General features: G+C 40.6%; 1 protein-coding gene across 2 annotated transcripts in view; it reads right to left on the bottom strand.

Moving 5' to 3' along the window:
- Positions 1–14,389, bottom strand: part of copb1 (COPI coat complex subunit beta 1) — a 51,768-nt gene extending 37,379 nt beyond the window's left edge. Inside the window, exons 1-4 of one of the 2 annotated variants that reach the window (XM_072272534.1) lie at positions 14,225–14,389; positions 6,122–6,252; positions 4,117–4,346; positions 2,698–2,867 (exon numbers count right to left, since the gene is read on the bottom strand). In XM_072272534.1, the coding sequence (XP_072128635.1) occupies positions 2,698–2,867; positions 4,117–4,346; positions 6,122–6,212 (491 nt within the window). In that variant the 5' untranslated portion in view covers positions 6,213–6,252; positions 14,225–14,389. The remainder of the gene's footprint in view (positions 1–2,697; positions 2,868–4,116; positions 4,347–6,121; positions 6,253–14,224) is intronic. The other variant, XM_072272533.1, reaches the window with a different exon arrangement.
- Between the last annotated feature and the right edge of the window lie 504 nt (positions 14,390–14,893).

The following is a 14,893-nucleotide window of genomic DNA, read 5'->3' as shown; positions in this document are numbered from 1 at the left end:
ATCAGTTGCGTGTGCCTGTATTACCCATGTGGGCTGAAAGATGCTGATTCAAAAAGCAGAGATCTTTGATAATTTTGACTTTAAAAATTTCCAGACCCTTGACAAGATGCCACGAAAAAGATTTGACACTAGCCGAGAAAATACCATACTAGATCAAATTAAAAGCCACCTGCCTGCCACCGCTCATCATCAATTGGCAGAGGTAACTGGAGTGCTACAATTGCCAATAGCACGCCTGATACATCAACAAGATAAACTGTGAGAAGAATGGGCAATATACCAGGGAAAACAGAGAACATCCCAAAAACGACAGCGTGAAAGTAAGGATCCAGATGTTGAAGAGGACCTTAATCAATGGTTTCCCATTGAAACTGGATAAGGTGTGTGTGTTACTGGACTGATTTAAAATCTGAGGAGCTATCTAAGACAGGGGTACCCAACCTTTTTTGCACTGCGGACCGGCCGACCGGGGGGGGGGGGGGGGCGGGGGTGGTGTTCAAGTAGACTTGCCAACTTTCTCACTCCCAAATAAGGGACAAAAGTAGCAGTCAAATACCGGACACTTGTGTTTACCCCAAGAAAGACTATCATGACCATGAAGCCTTGCACGGTTACCTGTGTGCGCATGCGAGTACGTGCCGATTTTTTTTCTACAAATCAGTTTTGGCTTAATCTTCCCAATTCTGTTAAGTGAAACTACACTGTACATACATTATTTCTACCTTATATAGGTTGCGTATTTATCATATCATTCCTGCTTTTACTATATGTTAGTGTTATTTTAGGTTTTATGTGTTATTTGGTATGATTTGGTAGGTTATTTTAAGTTCAACCGTTTTCTAGCACTTCAAGCTGCCGTGCTCAGCAATCCCCCAATTTAACCTTACCCGAATCACAGGACAATTTAAGATCCCCAATTAACCTGCCAACCGATATGGTCTTTGAACTGTGGGACGAGGAAACCCACGCAGTCATAAGGAGAACATACGAACTCCTTACAGTCAGCAATGGAAACTGTTTATTTACCATCAATCAAAAGAACACGACAACGTACACAAGATGAATTCCTCTGTCGATAACTTTTCAGAACTAAAACATAGTTCTAAAATACTGCAGTTTTGCTAGCGTTCTATTTTTTGTGTATTTCATTTAAATACATAATTTGCTACGCTGTCAGATGGCAATTCGTCTTTTTTGTTTTACTTTTCCATGAAACTTCAGCTAATTGGGGAAGCCACTTAATTGGTCCAGATGTGTCCCAATTAACTGGAATCCATGTATTTGCATAATGAGAAAGTGTACAAGTGATTCTAATAAAGTAGCCACTGAGTGTAAACTGATGATAAATAGCAGAGGACCCAGCACTAACACCTGCAGCACACCACGTGTCATAGGTCTTCAGTCCAGAAAAACAACCCTGCTAAAAAAAAAAACGTACTACCCTCTAACTCTGTCCACCAAGCCAACTTTGTATTCTATTAGTTTACCCTGGATATTATGTCATCTACCTTTCTGGTACAGCCTACCACAGAGGACTTCATCAAAGGCCTTGGTCTAGAAATAAATTGAGCCGACCACAGAGGACTTCAGCAAAGGCCTTGATCTATAAATAAATTGAATTTCAACACATCCTAATAAATAGTTTAAGCTAACTAACCAGCAAATTTAATACACCAGTACCTTCTATTTCATTATGCGTTGTAAATATACACTGTGATATATATAACCAGAAGAAAAAATTCTCCGTTTATCAAATCACAAGAAATCGTAAATTAAGACAAGGTAGCACAACTTTAGCCGAAGTTGTTCAAGAAACCCGATAACCAGATCCTGACCAAAGTGACATCACATGCACAAACGCAAACATGAGGAATTCTGCAGATGCTGGAAATTCAAGCAACACACATCAAAGTTGCTGGTGAACGCAGCAGGCCAGGCAGCATCTCTAGGAAGAGGTACAGTCGATGTTTCAGGCCGAGACCCTTCGCCAGGACTAACTGAAGGAACAGCTAGTAAGAGATTTGAAAGCAGGAGGGGGAGGGGGAGATCCAAAATGATAGGAGAAGACAGGAGGGGGAGGGATGGAGCCAGGAGTTGGACAGGTGATTGGCAAAGGGGATATGAGAGGATCATGGGACAGGAGGTCCGGGGAGAAGGAAAAAGGGGGGGGGGGAACCCAGAGGATGGGCAAGGGGTATAGTGAGAGGGACAGAGGGAGAAAAAGGAGAGAGAGAGAGAGAAAAAGGATGTGTGTATATAAATAACGGATGGGGTACGAGGGGGAGGTGGGGCATTAGCGGAAGTTAGAGAAGTCAATGTTCATGCCATCAGGTTGGAGGTTACCCAGACGGAATCCCCCCTCCCCCCTTTCCTTCTCCCTGGGCCTCCTGTCCCATGATCCTCTCATATCCCTTTTGCCAATCACCTGTCCAGCTCTTGGCTCCATCCCTCCCCCTCCTGTCTTCTCCTATCATTTCGGATCTCCCCCTCCCCCTTTCAAATCTCTTACTAGCTCTTCCTTCAGTTAGTCCTGACGAAGGGTCTCGGCCCAAAACGTCGACTGTACCTCTTCCTAGAGATGCTGCCTGGCCTGCTGCGTTCACCAGCAACTTTGATGTGTGTCACATGCACAAACAATCAGATCCTCAGTTCAACAGCTGTCACCAAATTGCCTCTCCTCATGCTGTATTATTTTACCTGTATATGGTGTAGATGGCCAACACAGCATTTCTGCGTACATAACTGTGTCGATGGTCCAGGCAGGCACGTATGGCTGGCATCAGTGGCTCTAAAAGCTCTGGTTCTTTCAATTTGCACAAAAATCGCAGAGTGGACCCTCGAATAAACTCATTTGGGTGTTGAAGGTCCTAATGAATTTTAAACAACATCTTATTAGTACTACTATTAGACGCTCAATAACATTGGCACTTATTCAGTAAATAGAGCTATGGGGTCTTTAGATTCCACAAAGCTATTATTTTGTCACCCAAGGTGAGCAAATCAGCATAAAAGAATAAGAAACTTCAAACAAAAATTACATTCTGAACAAATCAATACTCACTTAAAGCCATCCTACATCCCAAGTCACATTAATTGCTATGACAAATTTCTGCTAATTGCTTACCTTCAAAGAAAAATTTTGTTTTAAAGAAATTTTTTAAGCAACAGGAAACATACAAGTTTTATTTTATTTTTAAGAAAAGCGATTAAGAGACATTACAACACATTCTAAATCATAACCACTCATTGCTTAACAAGTTCCCCATTTTGATTTGAGTCTGGATTTCTTAGTTGTTCAATGCGAGTGGGTATTGCTACCTAGGACTGATTACTGTTGATGGAATTTCTCTTTAATCGTATCATTAGAGATTAAAATTAGATGGATCAGCTATTGGCTAAAAACTTCTACAATCTAATTTTTGAATGTGTTTCCAGAACTGCCATCTTTCTACCCTTGAATATGACAAATAACGTTTTCAATGTGCAATTTTAAAATCAGATCAAAAACAAATTCAAAGATTTCAAGAAACTAACAAATATACGATTTCAAGTATTTTACAAATATCATTACCAAGGACCTGTTCACCAAGTGTCCACAACAAAGAACTTTCATGGAAACTGCAGATCCTGGCAAATACTATTTTCTGATGAAATGCTGTTTTAGTCCAAAATTTCAAACTGATTTTTTAATAAATCTTCCATTTCAAAATTCAGTCTTTGTTATTTTAAAGCAAACTAAAAGAAAATATTTTAGCAACAACATTCACTAATGCTACTATTTCAGCAACTCATTTTGAATTGTTAGATAACAAGAAGAATCTGGAAACAAAACTCCACCCAAATAAAATTAATCACATTCCTTCAAACTCTTCCATTTTCAAACGTGCTTTTGAAAGATCAAAGATGACAGTTGTTTTCCCACATAGTGCAAAGGAAAGGTCTTGCAACAGCTGCCAAACTATTTTAATGCATTCTCACCTTTTTCTAATATTTCTTAGAGATGAAGTTTTAATGAAAAAAACAACTTATGATACAGTAAAACTGGTGCCTTTGACAGTATACTATTCAAATTTGTATATTTCAATTGTTACACTGAAAACAGAAACATTCATTTACCTTTCTGTAGGCATCACACACAAGTATCATCTCCTGCAACAACTTGCCATCGGCAGTGGTCTTAGGAACAATCTCCCAAAAGACAAGCAGCAGTTTTTTGATTGTGTGATCTTGTAGTGGTAACACAAACCGAATGATTGTCATGAGGAGCCCTGGGAGTTTCTCGCCATTCAAAATCATGATGATTACTTTCTTCAAGGCATCAGTTTTAGTCTTCACATCTCCCTTTTCTAGGTTGGTGGGACAAGTGATAGAAAAGACGTAGGGTTAGGTTAAATAAAAAGCCTGAAAGACTATTTAGTTTCATAAATCTCTGCAATGTAGGTGACCATTCACCTCATCATGCCTGTACCACATCTTCCAAAGAACTTTGCATATACTGCTTCCTATGTTCCCACAGTAGATCTCCATTTTTCACCAAGTGCTTTTCCATTCAATCAGCACATTCTAGCTCATAACAATTCACTGTTCCAAGTACCTACCCATATTGATCCTGGTCCAAATTCACTGCCCATCTCTAACTAACCCAATTAAAGAAGCAAGTATTTTTGTTGGACAGTTAAAATCCAATGGTTGTGGTCGCATACAGGCTACATATGGTAAACATGGGAGCTGTCTTTACCAAGTAAGATGGATTTTATGACAATGCTGTCTGTAATCCATTATCAGGTTCTTAATTTCAGACTAATTTAATTTACTGAATTTAAAATTCTCGAGGCAACAAGCTGATATTTAAACTACCTTGACTTGGATATGTAAAAGTAACTTACCCATTAAACAATCATAAATCTACTATAAAATTCAAAGTCTGTATACAGCTCAATAATTTTGGTGAACTAAACAACAGGTTATGCTCAGTTCTTCTGTAAGTCAAGATCCCAACCTCAGATGGTACAGCTGGAAAGAGTATACTGTTTTACCTCCCCCAAAAGCACAACACATGATCATGTACAGTAACTCACTCTTAAGTAGTGAAAATAATGCTTATTCCGAGGCAAATATGACATGACCCAAATAAACTAAGCTTCAGACTTAGAAACAGAAGAAACATAGAAAACCTACAGCACAATACAGGTCCTTCAGCCCACAATGCTATGTCAAACATGTAGTTACTTTAGAAATTACCTAGGGTTAGCCATAGCCCTCTATTTTTCTAAGCTCCATGTACCTATCCAGGACTCTCTTAAAAGACTCTATCGTATCCACCTCCACCACCGTCACCGGCCTTCCATGAAAATCCAGTTATGCAAGATACCAAGACATCATACAAGCTAGACATAAACTTAATCCCAGGCATTAGCAAATCAAGTACTTTAATACACCTTGAATTAATATGAACTTATCCTGAGTCACAGTGAAGCACAAGACTGCTCAGTCATCCCAGAAACTCATATGGTTCATTCATGTTATTTGGGTAAAGAAATTTGCTATCACTCCGCTCTGACTTTTATCTGATTCCACACCACAAATATGGTTGCCACAACATCAACACTAAATGAATTAGTAAATACAATTTAAACTGTTGAAATTGACACTGCCATAAAATATAAGCTTGATTTAATATGCAAAATACTGATTTCCAGCTGCCCCACATGATGAATAAATATATACAGCTGAACTACTTATATTTTTCTTGCTGTACTCACCAGAGAGATTTCCAGGATCCTTTTGTTTGTACAATTAGAATACTTGCCTTAAATAAATATTTCATAAATTTTAGAATACCCAGATGGCCCCTTTATCCAACCACCAATTCATTATAGTAATAAGGTCTTTTAACTTCTGAAGTAGAATTTCTTATTACTGCCTAATTCTAGTGGTTGGAGAAAGGGGAATTTCCTGGTTTGGCATCACCTATAGATCAATATAAAACCAGAATCCACTTTCCTACCACCTGTTAGAAGGCTTTCTAGTCAGAATGGAGCATTTGCTTGTTTCTCTTATGGAAAAGATCCAAGAAAATAGGTGCTTCTACCATTGCTGATAATACTAAGCAAATACTTACCCAAGTCTACTTTCAGATTAATTTCATTTGGAGGCTCAGAGTCCAATGAGACATTGATGAGTGTATAGCAGACATTTTCTGCAGCTGTCATGTTGGTAGCGTTTGGAGACTATCCCAAAAATGTAGGCAATCTATGGATGGAAAATAAACAAATACTATTAACCAGTTCTCAGAGAACAGATAAAAACAAGTCCATAAACTCACTACCTCAGTAAAACTTCTTCAATCCAACACAGTTAGAATTTTAGTAGTGCCAGACCAGTAGATTTCCCAGACATTATTATTTTAAAGGTGCATCACATATTTAATTCACTTTTTAAAAAAATTGTTACACAGTCGAATGATACATTTTCCAGTCAATCCCAAGTTTAAGGGAAGAACAGGAAACAGAACCAGAAACATTTTATAGGAGTGCAGCAAAAAAAAAACAAGCAAGTTTAAAGACAGCACAGAAAATAGAATCCTGATGATTGGGGAGTGTGGGATACAGGGCCCCAGTGAGGGTTTCAGATGTCAGCTGGGGAATAATAGGCAACCAATGGTGCCTTTTATGCTGAATAAAATAGGAGAGCTGTTGAAGAACGGCAAGATCATCCACGTTAAAGTCTGAGGAAAACAAAGAGAAATATAATGCAATGGTCACAAATCACTCGGTTTTTACACCTTACAATTGAACTCCACCAGTTCAATGAAATTAGGCACATTTTAGAACAAAGACAAAGACAAAAATTGAACACGACGAAAGAGAGATGCTCATTTAAATACTCTGTGAAACAGAGGCCAAACCATTCCAAATTCTGCCTGGTTGAGAAACTTTAGCAAGATGGAGAATTCCACAGTATGCCAATTATACTCTTTTCCAGAGATGCTACCTAACCTTGCTCGGAGTTCCAGCATCTGCAGATTTTCTCATTTATGACCAAAGACATACAGGTTAGTAGGTCACACAGGTATAATTCGTGACAGGTGCTCACTGGGCCAGAAGGGCTTGTTACTTGAAATAAAATAAATAAATTTCCCAACGCAACCTATCAAATATGATCTGTCGCATAGCAAGCAAGGTTCACTGGACACCACAAGAGCATACATTAAAGGAATGCTCAATGTATGCCCAGTAATAACTGGCAAATGTTATGAATCCAAAGGATCTGCAAATGGTAAGTGAACTTTGTGGTGCCACGAGAGCCTTGACATTCATTTTAAAGAGGCCCAGTTCAGCGTTTCAGATGAAAAACATTCCCAGCAAGGTAACATGCATTGGGTTTGAACCCGCACCCTTTCATTTACTGTAGATAATTCACAATGTAGCATTCAAAGTTACAGAGCTTCTGGATTTCTGAGCATGAGGTTCTAGAAAAAATTACTGCTTTTGAAGCTTATATGTTTCTTTCTGTGGATAAATGCAGCTGTTCAACAGTATTATGAAAAAAAAGGCATAAACACCTATATATATATTTATTTGTGACTGGAGCTGAACAATGACAGCAGCATGCTGAGAAGTCTATGTGATGAAATTTAGACTTTCCCCATACATACTTAAATCCCTCATCTGAAGCATTTACATTATTCTGCAGTTATAATTTATAAAAAGCTATCTATTCCAACACAAAAATTCCCCACTATCAAACAACCTGAACTTTCTCCAGTTCTGCAGCATTACAAGCAGAAGTAAGGTCATTTGCATTGATTCTGCATTTTCTAATTTCTATTCCCTCCAGTTTCCTCATGCTTACAATGGAAGTTTGAATGATTCATTAGCAGTGACCAGCTAATAACTATGTCCCTTTTATCATTCTCCTTTGTACTACTAACAGAAAGTTGAATACAAATTAGATTAACATTTAAGCATATCTTGGAGGTGATGGGTAGATGGTGGCGCAACGCAGCTCGTAATGGCCACTCCGGTGGTGATGTCTGTTATTTGTCAAGTAGGGTGCCGTGCACAATCCTGATTTGATGGAGACGGACGTGAGAGCACGGAGAAACATCTGGTGAAACTTCTGAAATGCCTGCTTCACTGCTACTGCTACTGTGTCGTCCAGAATCTCCAGAGAAGGCCTTTGGCTTTACTCATTGCTCGGTGGCCGGGGCAGGGTCAAAGCGCTCGGCAGAGGTTGGTGCTCGGAGAGGCTGTGTCGGAGGCTCGAAGTTTTCGGACGGACTCAGAGTCGGCTGCGGTCGGGTGCTTCCAATGGTGCTGCATCGGCGAGTTGGCGGCGCTTGGAGGTTCATGGTGGGGAGAGTTCCTCCCTTCTGCCACCTGCGTGAGATGATGAGTCTATCGGGACTTTGAGACTTTTTTTTTTACCATGCCCATGGCCTGCTCTTTATCAAATTATGGTATTGCTTTGCACTGTTGTGACTATATGTTATAATTATGTGGGTTTGTCCGTTTTAGTCTTGGTTTGTCCTGTGTTTTCTTGTCATATTATTCTGGAGGAAAGTTGTATCATTTTTTAATGCATGCATTTCTAAATGACAATAAACGAAAACTGAAACAGAACTGAACTGATATCCTGACTGCACAGAAACATCAAATTCCTGAAGAATTATGAAACTCATTAAATTCTCATAATTCCTCAAACATGCTGAACAAAAACTCAATGGGGGGGCGGGGTAAGAGCCAAGCAAAATTTGAAATGGGAATTGAAAAAAATATTATCTAGGTCAGTAATTATTCTCAGTGATAAAAGATTCCAATGAAAGTCTTAAAGTATTTCTCTTGCTAAATGCTGCCTGATCTGCTATGCATATGTTGCAAAATTTCTCCCCCAGCCTTTTTCATCTAATCAATACTAAAACCAAATTTTAAAAATGAAATCTATCGTCATCTTCAGAACCTTTGACCAAGCTCTATTTCAAATCACATCCCATAAAAGTGATATAATCTTGTACGTACAACTATTTCACTCCAATTTGATCTATAACATGCGCTGATCTAGCATTTACAACTGTTGAAACAGAAGTAATGTGAAGAAGCTCAAATCAGCTAAATGGGATTTTAACATGACACAAATTATGTATCATAACACTCTGCCACAAAGCCATCAAGCAGAAACTTTTGAGCAACATTCAAGTCACAATACATTTTAAACAACCATAGTTGCTACTTCCTTGAATCCCTGCAGTTCTTCTGGTAATGTTAGGTAGAGCGCTCCAAAATTTGAAGGCAAATACAAAGAAGCACCAGAGGAGATTTTCTCAGTCAGGGTGAAGTGTGGCTTGGAGGGGAACCTGCAAGTGATGGTATCTCTGTGTAGCCACTGCTCATGCCTAGGTGGAAAAAGGTTCTGGAGTGTGGGAGTAACTGCAGTGAATCTTGCAGATGGCATGCACAACAGCCATAATTCACTGGTTGGAAAACAACTTAATATTTTGAATAACACATATAAAATGCCGGAGAAACATCGGCTGTTTATTTCTCGCCGTAGTTGCTGCCTGATCTGCTGAATTCCTCCAGAATTTTGTGTTTACTGCTCCAGATTTCCATCTTCTGCAGAATCCCATATTTCCCGTAATATTTTTGACTTCTACTGAGTACGAATCAAATAGGCTGCTTTATTCTAGACGGTGTTGAGTTCCTTTGTTCATGCTGCACTCATCCAGGCAAATGAAACATATTCTATGATACAGCTAGGCTGTGCTTTGGAAATGGTGTCAGGATAATACACAATTCTCCCGCTGATGGAGTTGTAACCCCTGGTATGCTCCTGTAGTGCTTGTGTATGGCTGGTCGACCTAAGCTTCTGGTCACTGGTCATCCCCAAATACTGATGGTAGGTGACTGGACAATGTAAAGCCATCGAGTCTCAAGAGGAGCTGGCTACGTTCCCTGTTCTGAAGATGGCCACTAACTGGCAATTTTGAATTTGTTACTGTTTCTTTCCAGTTACCAGCCAATGCCAGGATGCTGCTTAGGTCTTGCTGCATGCGGGAAACAGCTCGGTCATTTTTGGAAAAAAAACTGCAAATGTAATCAATAATTGTGCAAACATCCACCTCTGACCTTGTGATGGGAGGAAAATCACTGATGAAGCAACTGAAGATGGTTGGCCTAGGACATTGCAGATAGATCTGCAATAATGTACTGGGGTTGCTAGACCTGCAATAATCACAACTATTGACTCTAGTCATTGGAATTCTTTCTCTGTTGAGCTGAGTTTTACCAGGGTGCCCTGATGCCACACATGGTAAAAAAAAAGATGGATTATTTTAAATTAAAGAAAGGGTATTTTAAAGTTAAGGTGTCATTTGATCCAATGGAATTCAGCAAGCACAAGATTAATGATTTAACAGGACATGCTGCGAGCCACAATATGGCAGAAGAGTGTTGTATCAGCTCAAGTTAATGCTGAGTACAAGACAAGAAGTTAAACGGGACCATCACAATTACAATCCATCCAGTGGTAACCGGGGTACAGGGAATGGCTTTACGGAAATGCAAGTGGACAAGTTTGATAATTAAGTTGAGGATTTCAAAACTCATTTTAGGGTCAGAAACAATAAAATCTAATTTAGCCTTGGAAATGTTAGGGAGCAGATTGGCAAGGTTGAAACACAAGAGATTCTACTGATGCTGGAAATCCAGAGCAACACACACAAAATGCTGGAGGAATGCAGCACAATTAATTTGTTCTTCCCAATAGTTACAACATATCCTCAATCAACATCCAGTTCAGACCAACAGGTCTCAGCTCTATAGTCATATGCCTCACTAATGCTCCCTTTAACACATTTTCACCCTATATCCTGGTAAGGGGTATATCCTGGTAGGGGATAAGTCACTCACCCCCTAACTTCTGAACATTTCACATCATTTCCAAGAAATTAAGTAAAAGACTCATCAACATGGCAAAATTAGGGCAGCTCTAACAGCATTCAAGAAACTCAATGTAATTCTGAAAAAGGTGATTAGCTTGACTGGAACCTATCAGCTATTCAATCGACCATCAACATATTGCGGCTATAGCAACCCACCATGGTCACTTCAACAGCACCTCTTCCCCATGAACACAACCAACTGAAATGGTCAAAACTGCAACCTGCTGGTCATAAATAGGACAGAAAGGGATCAAACTCAAGCAGTCTTTAATGGATTTAGAAAGGAAGGTCAGACAGATAAATAAAGAACAATATGAATTCAGGACAAAGGCAAGGGCACTTCATGAAAAGAAAACTGGTTCCAATGAACTCAAGGAAAGGTTCAAAGTTAAAAGTACATTTATTATCAATGCATGTATACATTACACAACCTCAAGATTCGTCTTCTTCCAGGCAGCCACAAAACAAGAAAACCAAAAGAACCCATAAAAAGGTACCGATAAATACCCAACGTGCAGAAAGAGAAAACAAAAATGATTCATGTGAACAATAAAGTAAGCAAATAGCATTTAGAATGAAAGTGAGTCCAGAGACATGATGCATGGAGCATTCAGGGCAGGACAACAGCATCAGCCTCAGTTCAGCACGTAGCGCAAAAAACATCGCAGAGCCCACAGACACGAAGTCCGGAGCATGCCGAAGCCTCAGCGCAATGAGGAGCAGAGTAAACACTGCAGAGCAGCAACCAGAACCGGCCCAACCCTCACCCCCAGTCCCAACACCCTGCCTTTTCAATCCATCTGGCCAAATCATCCAATCACCGGGTCGTTCCTCGCTCTAGAACCCGGGCCCTGTCACTTTGATATACTCTGGGCCTGGATCACGTTTCGGCCCTTAGCCAACCTTTCTGAATCAGTCTGGCGCTTAGATCAATCAAAAAGTGTTATTAATAAAGTATTTAGCTGTATTTCTTGTTTTAACTGCCAGTATGTTGTCGGTCGTCTTCAGCAACACCATCTTAAACCAGAGGGACAAGAAACAGATGAATTCAGATACAAATCCTTGGTACAAAAAATTTATTAATTCATAACATCAGTTCACAGCACACAAGCAAAATAGAGCATATTAGACAATGCATTTAAATACACAGTGGGAAATGCAAAACAAATCCAAAATTTGTCTATATGCGACACAATATTAAAACAGCCATTAGCCATTTGTTGTAACTATTGGGAAAAAAATCTGCAGATTCTGGAAATCCGAGCAACACATGCAAAATGCTGGAGGAACTCAGCAGGCCAGGTAGCATCTGTGGAAAAAAAGTACAGTCGACATTTCGGGCAGAATCCCTTCGCAAGACTCATTATTGATTAGCCACTTGTGGCTCATCTCATGGACTTCAGCACAACCTTGATGAAATACAGAAGTCTAGAATGACTTGGGTGTCAGATGCCAAGCCATTGTCAGCACATCTGATCCCACTCCAGCACTGGACGTGCTATTAAGCCTGCTGTTAGATGATTAACACACTAGAGAGATGGGCCCAAGTCACTCTGTGACAGATTATTTACATTTGTGCCAAGATTTGTCAACAAATTAAAATACCCTGAACATTTCAATGTGGTCATCATTTCCATGAAGGAGATCATGCAGTTCTGTTTGAATCATTTTACTTCATTTATGCTAATTTGCTAAATCTCAATCTATTATTTTAATACTTTAATAGTTTTAGAACATAGAATAGTACAGCACAGTACAGGCCCTTCGGCCCACAATGTTGTGCTGACCCTCAAACTCGGCCGCCCGTATAAGCCTCCACCTTAGATTCCTCCATATACCTGTCTAGTAGTCTCTTAAACTTCACTAGTGTATCTGCCTCCACCACTGACTCAGGCAGTGCATTCCATGCACCAACCACCCTCTGAGTAAAAAACCTTCCTCTAATATCCCCCTTGAACTTCCCACCCCTTACCTTAAAGCCATGTCCTCTTGTATTGAGCAGTGGTGCCCTGGAGAAGAGGCGCTGGCTATCCACTCTATCTATTCCTCTTATTATCTTGTACACCTCTATCATGTCTCCTCTCATTCTCCTTCTCTCCAAAGAGTAAAGCCCTAGCTCCCTTAATCTCTGATCATAATGCATACTTTCCAAACCAGGCAGCATCCTGGTAAATCTCCTCTGTACCCTTTCCAATGCTTCCACATCCTTCCTAATCTCTTACATCACAGAGCCCTGGAGTACAGCAAGCTGTCACGAATCAGTGGGAAATATCAACAGATCTACAACTGGAGCCTCAGCAGCACACTGCACAAGGATCACAGTATTTGCCTCTTGCAGGTAACTTTGCCTTTCAGAGAATCATGATTTGATTCTCTATACCCAGGAAAGCTAAGTGCAGAACTGGTAAAAACTATAGAGAAGTCTGGGCAGTAAACTGGGTTAAGTATGATCTGATCCACATACACAGTGAATAGAGCTTAAGTGGAAAAGTCCCAGCGTCTCCTTCAGCTCAGTAATAAATTTGTCCAACTAGTGCACAGGAGAACGGAAAATAATGAAGAACAAAAAGAAATAAGAAAAAACAAGCCAGAGACATCATCAAAATTGCAATGGTTGGATTTGATCATAACTTGAATCACCAAGCCACAAAGGAGTTATCCAGTGAAAAGAATCATTGATGCTAACCAATTTTATTATGGCAAATACAGAACATTTAGAAGTCAACTAAAGAAATATTAAAAAACAGATCTGCGACTCAACAAAAACAAGTCTTCAGCGGAACGAATTCTACCCCCCCCCCATATAAATAAGAACTCATGGCCTCCTTTGAAGAAAACGGCACTTTCACTAAATGAACGATAGGCTGGCAAACCACCTTCAAGTTTTAAGTTTGCTAGAAGTGTTCTTCTATTCCACGATTCATCTCTGACAGCAGCTTGGGGTCGCCAATTTAATGCTTGCTGCTACTTAGGGCAAGGGACGATGGTTTACAACACAAAATTTACTAGATCTGCAAAGCCACATAAAAGCAATAACAAATAAAGATCTTCGGGTGTGGGTGGGGCTTATTTACTCCGGTCAACAACTCCTCACTATAACAACACAGAAGAACCCTAGACCCTTTAATGTGTACCCCAGCTCCGGAGAGCACCTTTAACGCCGAGAGTAGGCCGCGGCTCCGAAAGCTCCACCCGCCACTTTGGGTCAGGCTCGCAGACGCCAACAGCCACTGCCGCTGAGGTGCGCAGGGACAACCACCGGAGGCCGCGCGATTACTGCACCTACTGTCAAGACGAGGGAGGAGGACAGAGTCACTCGGAAACGGTCTCCCGATCGTCCGCAACTGGTACTCAATCCCCCGCCGTGTCCGGACCCACTTGCCACCTCCTCCGGCTGACGTGGAACTGCTACCTCAACAAGGACGGCGGCCGGGCAGACGCACGAACGCAACGCGTTGTTACCGGCCACGTCGCAGTTCGTTCTTCAAGAACTCCCTCAGAGCCGACAGGAGTGTCAATCACTGCAATTCGAAAATTACACCACCTCAATGGTGTAACTTTTAAAACTCAGATGCATATTGATTCACTTTTTCGGATTATTTCTGCCATTCAATGCAGCAGTGATAGGGGATTCGATCGAGGAGCAGGGAGGAGTTTCTATCAAAGTGTAAGAGACACTCGGGTGTATGTTGTCCCCCAGGTACCAGGGTCAAAGATTGGAATCACAGCATTCTGAAGGGGGAGGGTGAACAGCCGGAAGTCGTGCCACAGTATTGGTACCAGCAACGTGGATAGGAAAAGGGATGAGGTCCTGAAAAGAGAATATAAAGAGTTAGGTTGAAAGCTGAAAAGCAGGACCTCCAAAGTAGTAAACTCTGGTTTACTGCCTGTGCCACTTGCCAGTGAGGGTAAAAATGGGATGATTTGGCAGATGAATGTGTGGCTGAGGAA

Source organism: Mobula birostris, chromosome 11, assembly GCF_030028105.1.
Source record: "Mobula birostris isolate sMobBir1 chromosome 11, sMobBir1.hap1, whole genome shotgun sequence".
Taxonomy (NCBI): Eukaryota; Metazoa; Chordata; class Chondrichthyes; order Myliobatiformes; family Myliobatidae; genus Mobula; species Mobula birostris.
The sequence above is the reverse complement of the archived record's forward strand: the minus strand, read 5'-3'. Positions and strand labels throughout refer to the sequence as shown.